We start from the raw sequence: 17,005 nt of genomic DNA on the forward strand, positions 1-17,005 counted from the left end.
TTCTGCCAGAAAGCATTTTTAAAAATCTAAACAGCCCTTCACTTTTAACAGGTTGGGATAGTGTGAAGGGTATGCTGGTTCTTAACGTCACAGGCTTTAATGTGTTCTTAACTCAAGTCAGTCTTTTAAAGTGCATATTTGTTTATTGCTTTTAATTTTTGAATTCAGATTTTTCTAGCTATTTTATTTTAAGATACAATGTGATCCACAATGTGATCCACTTTGTGTGCCATGTGGGCAAAAAGTCTGATATAAATGGAAGAAAGGCAAAAGAAAATCATGACAGAGGCTTATAAAATTATGAATAATGTGGAGAATGTCAATAGAAAGGCCTCTCTGAAAATGATGATGGTAAAGGTGGGGGTGGTGATGTGATAAGGACTGAAGGTCATCCAATGAGGTTCATTACACTAAGTAAAAATAAAAGATAGCATTAATGATAGATTATACATTTCTTAAGTATTTTCTGTTTTCATGTAGCAGAGAGAGAAACAAGCCATATGTTTGTTTGGTCTTCTCAAGTTAATTACAGAGTATATGTACTCTCAAAAATACTGTCTGCAATATTTTCTTTCTATACTGGCATAGGTAGACACAGGTGACTTGGTTTCCTATTGAATCACAGAAGAAAAGTGTCCAATAATAAGGCAGAACTTGAATGCATTACAGTTTTACATGTGAAAGTATTCAAAAATTGGTTATTCCACATACTCTGATGTACTACTGCTTCAACCTTCTCCTCACCCATTATGTGCCTGGTAGGGGCAGAGGGCAGCGAGACGGAGTAGAGAAATGTCTGTGTTTGTATCCAGATATAGAATTATTATTACATTATCTGCCAAAAACCGACACTAAGCCTGGAGGTCTTAGTAGATGATGTAGTCCAAAGGTGAGAAGCTATTAACTCCCTTGAACACTTTAGGAGTACACTTCTCCATTGCATTTCTCTCCAGTCCACAATTTCCTTCCCTAAATGCTCCAAACACTTTCTGAGGGTTTGGGACAGTAATTTAGTTATTTTTTAAGCCATAGTTTCTATGGGGTCATTGCAATATACTTTTCTGAGTCCACCTCTCTATAAACTAGAGATTGGCCGTAGAGGTTGCAGTGTGCAATGATAAGTCAAATGAGATTTTGGTCATTGTGGAAGTGATTACCAATCTCCATAGTGAGCTTAAGGCTCTGTACGCCACAATCAGGATGCCAACCATTATTTCCTTTTCAATGAGACCTAGTTATGGGTAAACCTGCCGGAAGTTTGACATTCCTGTTCATCTAGTACTGAGCTGGGATTATGTAACAGATCATGATGGTTGTCCATCATGCCTTGTAATATGTTGTTTCCTCCTTCTTCTCTCTTTACAGCTATATCTGCAAGCCAGGTTCACTTGGAGAGGAGCTCGACTGCTGCGTCCCCTGCTCCAATTTACGCTGATTATGATGGCATTTTATACAGGACTTTCTCGTGTGTCTGATCACAAACATCATCCAACAGATGTACTGGCAGGCTTCACACAAGGGGCCCTGGTGGCTTATTGCATAGTAAGTTACATATACTTCTGGTGTATTATTTCACAAAATAATATAAATATGCATCATATCTGCAAGATTTGTAATGCATGGGTGTTGGCTTCTGGTGGAGAGAGTGATAGGAGGCTGATTCTGTTGTAGTTGCTATTAAAAATTAATAGCATCCAAAAATCATCTGAAATGGTTGCATCGGCATCCCTTTAAGCTCATTAAGCACTGAGCACTCTGGAAGGTACATGATACCTTTGGAAAATTGGTGTTTTTTACTGAACCCATCTCAGAACATCTAGGGCAGTCGTTCTCAACCTGGGGCCCCCAGATGTTTTTGACCTACAACTCCCAGAAATCCCAGCCAGTTTACCAGCTGTTATGATTTCTGGGAGTTGAAGGCCAAAGAGATCTCGGACCCCCAGGTTGAGAACCACTGATCTAGGGGAGAGAGACTCAGTCAAGAAAGCCTGAGTTTGCAAGACTTGAGCAGCCTTCTTGATGACAGCATGTCTTGGAGGTCTCTCTCATTCGTGGGGTCACCATGAGTCAAAGTTGATTTCATGGCAGTTAATGACAACAACAACAACAACAACAACAACAAATTTCAAACAAGATGAAACTAGAGATGCATGCCCACTACATGGGCTCATGTTAGGGTTTGTAAAATCAAGAAGGGAAGAAATGGTAGACCTAAGCAAAAAGCAACTGTTGGATGGTTCTATTTAATGTTGGAAACTAGAAAGTTCGATGCCTAGTGAATTCTAGCTTTCAGGTACAATTTATACAGAATGAGACTCATGCGGAACAGCTGTTTTCTATATTTTCCTCTTAAGTATTAGGTTTGGTATGTTTAGTACAGGAAAAGAAGCTGTCTTGAACATGTGCCAGACTGGGCATATTACCAGTACAGCTCACCTAACCAAATGTATAAATGATTACAGCAGTTCTTCCTTTGAAAAACTAAATACTTTCAAAGGCAGCTGAATATATATTTCATTCATTTATTTTGAACCATTCATTTTTCTGTTAGCATTTTCTGAGCAATGTAGTCTTTGATTTCATAGGCAAGGTTTGAAAACCTAAGCAATTTGAAGGAATATACAGAAATCAATGTTTCCCTTTTAGCTGAATCAAAATCTTAGTACAGTAACATGAAACGTGGTTTGTGATTTTGATGGAAAGAGCAGGGGTATATTTCTGTGTGTTTTATTGTATAATAGAGTGAAAAGTGTTATTGGAAAAATTGCTTGCCCAAAATATGATCACTTATCTCTTTCTAGCTGACTTGTGCTGACTTCACTTTTCACAAGTGACCAGGTTGTTAGGTCCTTTTTACTTCACACATACATATATTCACCTCTTATATATAAGTTTCTCATGTAAGGCAAAGCAACCATGATTAATTAAATGATGTTGTTATTTCCCTTATTGTGTTGATCAGTAAAAAAATTAATTTATTCATGTCTAAAACATTTCAAAAGTACTGTGTGTTCCTTATGGATTTAAATGGCTTAGATCTCAAGTATATGTTTAGGGTGTGGGTTTTTTCACTGTGTGTTTATTTTTGCATTCTTCCAATGAATTGTTAGACAAATATTTACATGGGTAGATCTGCCACGATAAACAATACTAGCAATCAGGAAAATATGAAGTTCATTCACTTTTCATCATGTTTATTCGTGATGGAAATGTAACATTCACAACTGGCAAGTGTATTGTATATGCATATGAGTGTTGCCATTTGAAGCTCAGATTTGATAAAATAATGGGTTTGTTTTTTATAATGAACCAACATAATCTAATACATATCTACTCAAAGGTTTAGAGAAGTTATTTCCAGGCAAATTCTACATTATGGTTAGTACCTTTATCTGCTGATATCATAATAACTTTATACCAATCTGTGATACAACCGTGCTTGGAATCATGTACGACACAGGGACTTTTTCACACTCCGCAAGTATATTGCTATGATATTTCTTTTACTAATATGATACATCATGAGATTTGTAGTTTGGTAAAGTAGTAGAACTTTTGGCAGGGAGAGACCAATCAATCACTTTACTTTCAGTTCAGATGCCATGTGGCTTTGTCTAAACATTATTATGATACCTTGTTCTATCAGTGCTAGCTGCATAGAATCATTCTACCCTTTCTAGAGACTCTCTCAAAAAGTGGAGTTTGATAGGGCAGAGCGTAGTAGTAGGATGCCAGTGAACTTGCTGTATTGAAGCAAAACAATTGTAACAGACAATAGGAGTCCCAATCCAAGAGATGGATGGATTCATCATTTCCTGTCTAACTATAAGTTACAAATCTGGCACCTTTTATCCCACTGACCTATAAACAGATGGTGTGCTTTACTAGCCCAGAGGAGGGGTGAGAGTGCAGCAATGACAGGGCTGACTTTCCTGTGACGAAGTAAGCGGCTGAGGAAGCAGCTGGTTGAACAACACCAAACATATGCATGGTCCTTCCTCTTGAGCCCACCCTTTCTGCCTCTCTTTTGTATACTTCAGTCCTGAGCCAGGATACAGGGAGGGCATTGGTCAGTCTTTGCTCTGCCCTTTCAGAGCCTTTCTGAGCAAAGACAGGCATGACCATAGCAAAGGAAGGTGAGAGAGGGGTGGCTTGTGATTTCCTATGTCTTCCCGGTGGTTTTCTGTTCACAAGGAAGGACTATAACATTCAGCCATAGCCTCAAGGCTGTATATAACAGTGTCATCAAAAAGTGGGAAAGTGCTAGAACATTTTTTTCTCTGTAGTTAAACACACACATCACATTTCATCTTTTTTTTTTCATTTACAATTTCCCCACCTAGCAGGGAAGAGATCAGGCTTTAATTGAGGTCCTCCCAGCTGATGAAATATAGTACAGTAGAGTCTCACTTATCCAAGCTAAACTGGCCGGCAGAAGCTTGGATAAGTGAATATCTTGGATAATAAGGAGGGATTAAGGAAAAGCCCATTAAACATCAAATTAGGTTATGATTTTACAAATTAAGCATCAAAACATCATGTTATACAACAAATTTGGCAGAAAAAGTAGTTCAATATGCAGTAATGTTATGTTGTAATTACTGTATTTACGAATTTAGCACCAAAATATCACGATATATTGAAAACATTGACTACAAAAATGGCTTGGATAATCCAGAGGCTTGGGTAAGCAAGGCTTGGATAAGTGAGACTCTACTATAGTCTTATTTTGTTTAGGCCCACTAAGAATTGCTAAAATATAATAATAAAATAAAATAGATATTGTTTTAGTGGCTACTTCTACTTACCTAGCAGTGAAATGTGGCAGGATAGGAACCTGTGAGCCTATTTCTCTCTCCTATTAATCACCTTAATCTTATGCCAGTTGTTTGCTAAAACGCTTTGCATTTAAAGGAAATCCTTTTTTTAAAAAAAAGAAAAGAAAAAAAGATGTTGTTCAGCTGTAATTATTATGTAGTACACTTCTAGTTGTCTGCTGATGAGTTTTCTTTATGGATGGAGAGCACCTTCCACAGGAAAGGAATAAATCCAAGCAAAACCACCCCAGTGCATGTACCCTTTCTATTTCTGGGCTAAGTAGCTAAAGCATTAGGAGGGTTTAGCACACTTTTCTAACCTTAGAAGATCACGTTTCATGATTTCACTCGGTGTTTTTATAACCCTGAGCCTTTACTAAAATGAAACACAATTTAAAGGAGAATTAGTGGTAGCACTACTACCAAATATCAGATTTAAGGCCATGCACAGAGTGAACTACAGAGCAAAGGCTAAGACCACAAAGATGACACTCATCCATAACTTTATTTATTGGGAAAATGTGGGCCAGATTGAATCTAATCCCCCATCTGCCTTTTGCACTGTACAACTGCTACTAGCTCCTGTCACAAATTGATTTTCATGGAGATCTGTATATACAATATGGAGATAGTTATGACTGAATCCAATCTTGAAAATAGAAAACAAAAGTCATATCAGAATTAGCTTTCAGTCCTCAGCTACATGAAAACTGAAGAAATGAATGACCAGATGAATAGCAGTAATACAGTCATGTTAAAATTAGACGAAGATTTAAATATTTCTAACCCAGAGAAGGTAACCATGCCCAAATCCACCCACAACAACAAAAGTCATTTGGGGCTTAAGACCCTATATTGGACTTAAGACTTTATAGAACTTAGACATGCTTCAGAATTTATCCCAGCCATATTTTGACTATTTAATGACTGCTGAAATTAACTTTAATTTGTATTCTAGTGTATTCATTAGGGCTGTGTGATTGATGAAAAAACATTTGAAAAGTCATTACAAAATTAGGCGTCACCGGCATTTCATTTCTAAAATGTTTCTGAAGTATCATTAGTAAAAAATTTGTTATTATACAGAGAATAATGAAATTTTGTTACGTTTTCGTTATAGTAATTGCGGAAGTGGTGAAACTTCAGGGGTTCCCGCATTTTTACAGCTATTGGGATGAAACTTGCTACAATGGTAGAACACATTTACCACTGTTAGCCCATCAAGTTTCAGAACATTTCACTTATCCACAGATTTTAGGGGAATTTTCAAAGTTTTCATAATCAATATTTTTAAAGAAAAACTACAAGAGCTATCTCCTTGAATTTTCTATACCATGACACAAGATAAAAGGGGATAATTCCCCCCAATTTTCAGAAATATTCATACATCTACTTATTTAGGGATTTTAAAAAAAGTTTTGACAAAAACATTTTTTTAAAAATAGCCACAACAGCTATTTCATTAAATGTCTCTCATATTAACCAACAGAACTTCCATTTAGGGATTACTTCCCAGCCCAGCACAGAGATTTACTTACTAGAAGTATCAGTCAATCCTCCTCTTTGCAGATTCAGCAATACAGTGCTCCCTCACTTTTCGCGGGGGTTAGGTTCCAGGCCTGCCCACGAAAACTGAAAAACCGCGAAGTAGCGGCACTATATTTATTTTAATATATAAACATTATTTTAATAGTTAAGTGACCTTTCTCCCCTTGCAAACCCTGGAGGGAGTGAAGCCTTTCTTACTAGCGCCGGCAGGCCCCTTGCTTTATGGTTGCCATGTTGCCCTGGCTGCCTTTGCTCCTGAAGCCAGGGAAGAAGGAAGGCCTCTCCGCCCAGTAAGCGAGCGAGCAAAGGAGGGAGGGTGAGAGAGGGGGGGCAGCAGCAGAGGAGCTACACTCCCAGGCTCCCGCACATGAGAAATGACTCATCTGAGTGCTCACGCTCGCTCTACCTTTTTGTGCCACCCCCAGCACCAACTCAGACCGAGGCACGAGCACTTCGGGACGCGCAGGAGGCTTCTACCTTCACTTCTGGATTTGCCCTGGTGACGGCCATTTTTGGGCATGCAATTTCAGAGTATCGCGAGAGCACCCCGTGCGCAAGCCACACCTCCAAGGCATGGGGCGCTCTCATGAGGCTCTGAAATCGCGTGCCCAAAAATGCCTGCCACTGGGGCGAACCCGGAAGTGAGGGTAGGAGCTTCCCCTGCCACTATTAAAAGCAGCAATGGGGTGGGTAAATAAATAATTTTTTAAAAAATCCGCAATAGAGCGAATCCGCGAAAAGCGAAGCGTGAGATTGTGAGGGAACACTGTAGTGAGGAACTCTGACTGGCTGCTGCTATGGAGGGACAAATCTCTACCCTCTCCTGATTGGGGTTTTGTTGATGCTCAGCAGAATTCTGCGAAATATAGTTTAGGGCAGGGCCTTTTGAATAACCTGGCATAGGGCTCATCACCTTCCCAAACTACGTTTCCCAGAATTCTGTGCTTTCTACAGCTTTATCCCTGCTGCTTCCCTCTCCTAATGGTGAGAGGCCATTAATTTAAAAAGGAAAGGCAGCCTTTTTGGCTTTGCTTTGCTTCGTTGCACTGAAAAGGAAACTGACTTTGAGAGGGTTCTGAGATTTACAAAATTCAAATGAAAAAGTATTGGGTAAGTTTTGATTGTTAAGTTTTTGGCGCGGGCCATGCCCACATGTCAGATATCACATCATATGGACAAATTTAATAAATTTGATACAATTTAACAACAATTAAGCTTTTCCACTGGTAAGCAGGTATTGCACTTCAGCACATATTTCTTGAAACAAACAGCAGAATAGAAATGAGAGCCAGACCATCAAAGGGAAGTAGTCAGATGTGGTCATGACTAATTAAAAGAGTCATTGGTTTAAATTAGGTACAAACTGAGACGACTTTCTCTGGATTCTGTCAGTCATCCCCAGCTTCTTCTTGTATGCAAAATGACATTTCATTCATTCTAATATGTTACAAGCAAAGTAATGGGGGAATCATGATTATCCAGAACCATATAAAAAATCAGAATGCCCACATATCTCTGTTGTAGTCTAGTTGAAAATAGTGGAGTTATACCCCACAGCTGAGGGGTAAAAAGTAAGGAAGTGTAGTTTTAGTTCAGAGACCCAGACATTGCTACTGATGCTTGGGTTCAAAGAGATCTTAAAATCAAAATAAACACTGAGGAAGAGGTAGCTTCTATTTGTTTTTCTTTAGTTACAACCGAGCATTGATTTTTCTGAGTGGAGTTTTGTTTCCTTGGTGAACTAACTGTATGCTTCAGTACCAATATTTAGATGTTTAACTAACTGATCTGAGAACACAGCAAGACAATTGAAAGGTTGAATGCAAACATGTGTATCCAGTAAAACAAGCAGTCTCCTTTAATGATTGGTCAGTTTGTAATTTCAAACTTTCCAAATCTAGAGAATATAGAGAAGTTGAAAATGAAAACACAACATAACTACACCTAAGAATTTTTTTGTCTTCAAAATAGTATAAAATGATGATGTAAGCTTTCAGATATGCAGATGATTCGAAACTGTGAGAAGCAGTCAACACATTGGAGGAGAGGAATGGAATTCAAAAGGATAACTAGAAAACTGGGCTGAAATTAAGAAAATTAAATTCACAAGAGACAAATGTAAAACTCTATTTTGGCACTAATACCAAGTGCTCAGGTATAGGATGGATGATATTTGGCTCAGCATATGAAAAGCCGTGGGATTCTTGTTGACCTAGAAAGATGTGACAAGTGGAGTGCCGCAGGGTTCCGTCCTGGGCCCGGTTCTGTTCAAGTCATCTTTATTAATGACTTGATGAAGGATTAGAGGGCATGATCATCAAGTTTGCAGATGATATCAAATTGGGAGGGGTAGCCAATGCTCCAGAAGACAGGAGCAAAATTCAAAATGATGCTAACAGTTTAGAAAGATGGGCCAAAACTAACAAAATGAAGTTCAACAGGGACAAATACAAGATATTCCACTTAGGCAGAAAAAATGAAATGCAAAGATTGGGGGACGCCTGGCTCAACAGCAGTACGTGTGAAAAGGATTTTGGAGTCCTTGTGGACAACAAGTTAAACATAAGCAGCAAAAAAAGCCAATGGGATTTTGGCCTGCATCAATAGGAGTCTAGTGTCAAGATCCAGGGAAGTCATGCTACCCCTGTATTCCGCCTTGGTCAGACCACACCTGAAATCACACTGTGTCCAATTCTGGGCACTGCAATTTTAAGGGAGATGTTGGCAAGCTGGAAAGTGTCCAGAGAAGGGTGTCTAAAATGATCAATAGTCTGGAGAACAAGCCCTAACTGGGCATGTTTAGCCTGCAGAAGAGAAGGCTGAGAGGAAACACGATATCCATGTATAAATATATGAGGGGAAGTCATAGGGAGGAGGGAGCAAGCTTGTTTGCTGCTTCCCTGGACACTAGAATGTGGAACAATGACTTTAAACTACAGGAAAGGACATTCCAGATAAACATTAGGTAGAACTTCCTCACTGTGATTGCTGTTCAGCACTGGAACTCTCTGTCCCAGAGTGTGGTGGAGGCTCCTTCTTTGGAGGCTTTAAAGCAGAGGCTGGATGGCCATCTTTTAGGGGTGCTTTGAATGTGATTTTCCTGCTTCTTGGCTGGGGGTTGGACTGGATGGCCCATGAGGTCTCTTCCAACTCTATGGTTCTATTATCATAAATTTACATGAGCCAGAGGTGTGGTGTTCTAGCAAAGTAGGCAAGCCTGCATTAATAGAAGCATAGTTTCCAAGGCGAGGGAGTAATAGTCCCCTTATGTTCTGTACTGGTCAGGCCTCATCGGGGAGGGGGGGCTGCATTCAGTTTTGGGCACTTCATTTTAAGATGGATTTGGGCAAGTTGGAATAGAATCAGATATTCATCAGAAAAAAATGGAAGCACATTTGAGCCAACAAAATGTATTGGCCAGTGAATAGCAAGGCAAAAATGGTACAGTACCATTCCCTTCATACTGTGATTCCAGCATCCCTCACTTGCTCTGTCTCTCCCTTTGAGACATATAGTACTAGGTGTTTAGGCTGAGGCTTTGCTGCAGCAGGACGGACTGTGGTCTCTGGAGTGGAATTTCTGGATTGGACTCTGCCCAGAACTTTCAGGGGAAGGAATTAGATGGAGTTTCCTGCCTTGCTCTGGCTAGGAATCCAGTCCAGGTTTTGTTTCTCTCTGCATTGCTGTTAGGACTGGTTTAGGGGGCCAGGAGGCCTCTTTGGCACTGTTCAGATGTCAAAACAGTGTTCTACGCAGAGTTAGGCTGTTGGGACATTCTTATGTAGAGGTTCAACTGTATTGTGTGCCGTGTACAGTGTATCTATGTCAGTGCTCTGTTCAATTTGGTGTTAGCAAGGAACAAAAAAATAGTAGCAATCTAATTCTCATCAGGCAAGTGTAATCCAAAGATATGAGTGCTCCACTGTGTGCGTGTTTGTCTGTGTACACATGATATATGATTGTTTTTAATATCTAGGATTATTTTTTTCTGTACTTCTAGAACTGGAAAAGAGAGATGATCCTTGTTCTGGGTTGCTGTGAGTTTTCCGGGCTGTATTGGCGATGTTCCAGAAGCATTCTCACCCACAGATATATAAACCCCACTTGCCTAGTTTCCAATAGACCTCACATCCTCTGTGGATGCCTACCATAGATATGAGTGAAACATCAGGAGAGAATGCTCCTGGAACATGGCCACACAGCAACCCAGTGATTCCGGCCACAAAAGCCTTCGACAACACATAGATCCCTGTTTTGCCCTCTGCAGAGCTGGGGTGTTGTCTGACTCTTTTTCCTTCTGGCCACAGAGCTTGTTTTGCAGAGGAGAAAGTCCCATCAGTCATGCCGGCTTGATAAGACTTCAGCCTGTTGCAGCAGAGGGAGGATGTCATATTTCCTTTCAAGACTTTCTTATTGTGTAGCTGCCTTTTTGAATGGTCAAGAGTGGGCCTTTTCACATCCGTGGGAGCGGATACATCATGGGTTATTTCAGGGAAAAGGAGTTGGGGATATCGCATCCTTCAAGAATTACTGAGCAGTCTCATCCTGACTAAGCTTTCATTCAGGAAAATGCAGTGGGAAAGTGAGGAAATATCCACCCACCCTGACTAATAATGCTAGAGAACTGACATGGAAGTGTAATAATAGTACAGTTTTAATTCCAAGAGGAAGTAGATCTCTGTGAATGTATGTTTGGTGTTAAGGTGCCATTGCTTATGTGAAGGAAAATTTCCACTAGAAAATGTCTCAACAGTATTATCTTTTAAAAAACAACAAATTTGATTGGAAATACTGCAGAAATTCTATGCAGTGTGGAAGATGCATCAGAAACCAATGGTGGGAGGCAAGCCATGTAGATATTATTTTCCACCTCAGTAAGAGTTACTTACTTTCTTAGGCGATTCCTTGTTGTTGGCCTTCCAAGTTCTTGGAAGCCTGTGTGTGAGGTTTTTTTTAATGTGTAAAGGTTGATGCACAGCCGATCAACACACAGTTTTCACAGAGTGAGAACCAGTGGAGTGGCTAACACGACAATGGCGGCTGTTCATGCTGTTGCAGCCTTCTTCCTCCTTCACAGCTGTTGTAACATGAGTTATATGATGATTAGGATAACTCTGAGATAGAGAGCTTGGGAAAATTACTTTTGAGGATTTTCCATTTCCAAAATCCTACTGGACATATTGCATGGAGACTCAGGAATCTGCATTCGAAAAAGGTCACTTTTCCAAATTGTCTTTATAGAACACATAACTCTTACCAATAAATCTAGAAGGGATTGAATCCTATTCAGGAGACATCGGAACTATTGTACTATGAGCTTTATTTCCAAATGGGAGTTTTAGCATTTGTAAAGAAAAAAAATAGAATAGGTTTCCAAAGCTCTGAGTTTAAACTGAATGTATATATTTACTTTCATTTGCAGGTGTTCTACGTTTCAGACCTCTTCAAGCCGAAAGCAAAGACTTCCCAACCTCCTCCTCCAATCCGGAAGGAGATACTTTCACCTGTGGATATTATTGACCGGAACAACCATCACAACATGGTGTAGAAATTTGAAAATGTTTTTAAATGTTTTTTGTTTTATTTTTTTGCAAAATGACTGCTGACAGCAACTACCTGCTGCTCTCAATCTCATCAGACAGTAGAATGTAGGGAGAGACTCTTGCCTGACCAGTAAGGTCTTACTCTGTGGCCTTTCTATTCTTACAACATTTGCATAAAATAGATGTTGTCCAACTAAGTCAAAGGCAACTGTTCCGAAATGAATCAAAACATGATGCAAGGATTCTATATGTGCAATTGGCTGAGTGTTCATGTTGTAGTGAATGCTGATTTGTTCATAGCTTAATGGTTACTAGGAAATGGGCCATCTCTGTTTTTAATTCAATTTCTGTTAAAAGAGGCAGGTGGGAGCAGGACATGTTCACCAACTAAATTATAGCACTATCTAGAAGAATATAAGCACTGACTGATGAATTGCAATCACTTTCTAAGGGGTATCTTCTTATTTTATTGGTTTTCTGTGACTCCATTCCATACTGTGACTTATGTTTGGTTTAGAAGAAGCACACTAGGAAAAATGGTGGAAAGGTATCCTTTCCTGCTGTAAACAAAACCTTTCTTTGCCTAATAAGGCATTATGCATTAACTGATCCCACTTTGTAAATTGATCTCCGCTTTCTTCACAATAACCTTGACCATAAGGGTCATTTCATCTTTGTTTTCTATCCAGTTTTTCCTCTTTAGTTATATGGCATTTTCCATACCTCTATAGTATTTACTAATTTGAAGAGCTGGCTGGGTTTGTTAATTCTTCAAGTTGTAGGGAACCCCCATCTAGAAAAATCTCCTCCTTTACTTCTGTTGACCCAGGCAAATCTCAAGAAGTGTTTTCTGAATGGTCACTAAATTGTGGAATCACAACATATTATCTTGTTTGCAGCCAGTCTTGTTAAATGTTTGTCAGCCCTGTGGGCTCTGAGGTTGAGACTCAGAACATCAACCCTTCAACTATGAGGCGGACTGCTGGGCAGGACCGTTATATCCTGAGATACTGTTACATCTCTCTCTCTCTCTCTTCCATTTTTCACAACCTGAAAAAAGGGATTATTCTTATATACTCATTAGGATTCGGCCTTCCAGTCTGGTGTGCTCTAGAGGTGTTGGTGTATAATTCCCATCATGCCTAATCCACATGAACAATCACTATGAAGATTTGGAATGATGGAAATTCTAATTCAACACAACTGAAAACCACTGGATTAGAGAAGACTGCAATGGACAGTAGGCTAAATTCTGCTCTAAACAACATCAAGGGCATGCAAAGAAGGCAAATGAGCAAATGTAGTTCTTTCAGATGTTTTCAGAGAGAATTAAAAAAGAGGCTTTTAAATATTTTTAAGAACAAGAACTGATAATAATAGCCAAGCAGACTGGCGTTTGCACATTTTATCATGCAAAATCCGTCCTATCATTTCAATTCTAGCAAGCTATGATTTTTTTATAAATATATAAATATATATAAATATTATATAAATAATGTATAAAACATTAAAAATTAACTATGTAAAATATTATTTCTGAAACAATTTTAGATATATCCACTATGATTATAAACTGTGTTTTGACCTGTGTTATTTACATTTTGCTGCTTAAACAAAAAAAAAGCATTGACTTAATTTTTATAGTCGACTAAAATATTGTAGTTCTGTGGTAGCAATATTTTAATGAAAATAACAAACTAAAGACAATTGTATAAAATCATATTAAATTGTCTGTATTTTTGTAATGTTTCTGTTTTTGTACAAAGAGGAATACACAAGACTTTTTGTAGATTACAAGAATTAAAAATTGTATTTGCAAAAATTTTGCTGTATAAATGTGCTTTATAAATAAATGTTTCAGGCACCATTAATGTATCCAGTGTGAGCCCATATTTGAAAGTTGCTTTTATAGGGTTGTTAAAACAAAAGATTGTGCTTATGCTGTAACACTGTAAAATTGTCAACCAGATATCCTTGATAATCAAATGACCATAGGTCAACTGTCTTCTATATACTTTACTATATTGTTAATGTATTGTCCAATTATCATATCAATTTGCACATTTTCTTTTCAGAGCTTGACTTTAGAACAAATTTTCATTTGTGGCCCCAATGGAACTGCATATATACACAAGAGCAAGTTAAGTGTCAGGATAGGAAAGAAGTTCACTGGAGTCATGATTCTCACACCTCTCAACATTCATTGAGAGATAAAGCACACCTTAGCACAACAATTTATATATTTGCAAAAATAAAATACAAAGAGTGTCATGGCTAAAAAAGCAAATGTCTAAAAAATAACAGGCAGAATTTTACTGGGGAATGATGAATGTGTAAGCTCGATAGATGTGGTTTTACACACTGTATCCTATCTCAACCCCACCCCATCCTTATTTACTACAATCCCTGTCACAATGAAAGGTCTGAGATGAGACAATCCCAAATGAAACAAGTGCCAGAAGTTGAGACTTCTAACTTGAAAAGCACTCCTTCAGCTACTACGAAAGACAAAATAATGTGAAAGGAAAGTCTAAAGCTTCACAATACATAGATTTGGATAGACTTAGTTAAGGAAGCCACAGCCCTGAGTTTGCATGATTTGAGCAGGACTGTGTGATAACAGGGTGTTATCACCCTGGAGTCCCCTCACTTCTGGAGTTACCATAAGTAAAAGGCAAGTTGATGGTAATTAACGACAACGACAACAACAACATTCTATTCAAAGCTTGTACAGCTTGATATGAAGAATGGGAAATGAATGAGTGGGGCTAATAAGTGTCCAGAGAATGGCGATCTAAATGATCAAATGTTTAGAAACCAAGCCCTATGCTGAACAGCTGAAAGAGCTGGGAATGTTTATTTGGGAAGAATGCTGAAAGGGAACATGATAGAGGCATGTTTAGATATTTGAACACATTGAAGAGGGAGCAAGCTTATTTTCTGCCAGTTTGGAGATTAGGGCACAGACCAATGAATTCAAATTATTGGGGGAAAAGATTCCATCTAAACATTGGGAAGAATGTATTGATGCTAAAAGCTGTTCAGCAGTGAAATATGCTTCCTGAGAGTATGGTGGAATCTCCTCTTTAAACAACAGCTGGATGGCCATCTGTCAGGGGTGTTTTGATTGTGTATTCCTGCATTGCGGTGGGTTGGACTGGACAGCCCTTGTGATCTCTGCCAATTCTATGATCCTATGGGGTAGTTGAGGAAACCCAGCAGATGTTAGGCTTTGTTTTCCACATTCCTAAATTTGCACAGTTTTGGGAAATCCCAAGATTTTGTAATCTTTAGCAAGAATTTTTAGGGTGGGTGGGATAGTAGAGTTGGGGACTGAAAGAATGGAAGGGGTAGAATGGCAGGAAATGCTGCATTATATTGCAACATTTTTTGGAAGTCTCATTCAGTTATGTTAATCACAGGTTTTTATAAACTTTGTAGCATCTCCATTTAAAGAACCGGTCTATATTGTTATAATAGAGTCATTTCAAGATGCAACAGTGGGTGTTTCTCCTGTAATTAATCTCTACCTTCAATCGACCTGCCCAATTCTTCCCAGCTAGGTTTCCTTTATGGAGGATTTTTCTCATTGGTTGACATCTGTTAGTAACTTACTCCAGTGTAGTTCCAATCTTATATCTCCATACGTTACTGTTTTAGTAATTGTGGAGGTCAGAATTTTGTACCAACATCACACAACCCATCTTTTTGTTGCTACAACATCAACCTTCCTGTCAGTCATTTTCTGGGCAATGGAAAGTGAGGGAGAGCAAAAGAGTTCGTTTAGCTGGAGGCACAGCACTCCTTTTTAAATAAGATACCATATATTTTTGAAACAGATTGTTGCCTAATTAAGGATAGTTATATATATATGTCAAGTCATGTAACACATTCCTTTGCAAATTTACTTGGAAATCCCGCTGACTTCACTGGGGCAATTCCCAATTAAGTGAGCATAGAACTGCAGGCTTAATTAATCTGTTCACCATTAAATTTACATTTGAGAAAAAATGGTAAAGGAACAATGCCTTATTTTAGATGATGCAGACATGTGATGGGAATCAGCCTGAGATGCACTCCATTTTCGCTCTCACACTGACACACTTTTACAGAGAAGATAACTATTGGTAGTTAATATCTGTGTTTTACAAGTAGTCTACTAAAATAAATAGAAAATTATAGATATGTCAAGGACCTTAGCCAGTTAATCTAAGTAGTTCATTAAATGACCCAGAACAACCTTGTTCATATCTAGTCAAGATAAGTTTCATTGAGACCAATAGGTCTTCCTCTCATGTGAGAAAATGATAATCTATGGCCTAAATGTTGCTTTTTTCTGTGTAGTTTATGTGAATCTCCATCTAGAAATATTACATCCCCATTTAGCAAGGAAGCTGGCTCCTGACAGGCCTTCATAGTTACAAGTGAAAAATGCAGTGAATAGTTGAGAAAGCTGGACAGTGAAAAAAAGATCTGTTAGAAAGGAAATAAACTCATTTGCGATGTGGTGCTGAAGAAGGGCTCTGCAGATAGAATGCTAAAGAAGGAAAAAGAGGAAGACTTCATTCCAGATGGATAGACTCCATCAGAGAAGCCACGAATGCCCTGCAAAGTCTTCAAGATCTGAGCAAGGCTATTGAGGATAGAGTGCCTGGAAGTCTTCCATTAACAGAGTCAGCATAAGACAAACCTAACCTGAAGATGGTTTGCAACAACAAAATTTGAAGCACAACCTAGTGATTGTTTATGCTTAGTAATGTCACGACCCAGGCTGCAGAGCACCAATAACCATACACAGAGGCCAGAATCTATCTAATATCTTTATTGAAGGAATATATAAAGTTAATAAAAACAAGTGTAGAAAATAGTTCAGGAGTAGACCTTTCAGGAAAGGTCAGAATTAGTCCAAAAAAGCAATGTCCAATAAGAAATATTAAGGTCCAAAGTTGTAATCCAATAACCGAAACACTCACTTGCCAAGCAAAGTGAGGGGAGATGACAAGGTCCTTTAGTCCATGAAACTTGAGCGAGGCTAGGAAATAACTTGATACTTGAAACAAGGCTTGAACGTGGAACAAGGTAACTAAGAACAAGAAC

General features: G+C 38.7%; 1 protein-coding gene across 1 annotated transcript in view; it reads left to right on the top strand.

Annotated features, from left to right (window-relative positions):
- Window positions 1-13,779, top strand: part of plpp3 (phospholipid phosphatase 3) — an 80,162-nt gene extending 66,383 nt beyond the window's left edge. Inside the window, exons 5-6 of the mRNA XM_003220177.4 lie at window positions 1,366-1,542; window positions 11,788-13,779. Coding sequence (XP_003220225.1) covers window positions 1,366-1,542; window positions 11,788-11,913 — 303 coding nt within the window. The 3' untranslated portion in view covers window positions 11,914-13,779. The remainder of the gene's footprint in view (window positions 1-1,365; window positions 1,543-11,787) is intronic.
- Window positions 13,780-17,005: the final 3,226 nt, after the last annotated feature.

The sequence above is a fragment of the Anolis carolinensis genome, chromosome 4 (assembly GCF_035594765.1).
Source record: "Anolis carolinensis isolate JA03-04 chromosome 4, rAnoCar3.1.pri, whole genome shotgun sequence".
NCBI classification, from domain to species: domain Eukaryota; kingdom Metazoa; phylum Chordata; class Lepidosauria; order Squamata; family Dactyloidae; genus Anolis; species Anolis carolinensis.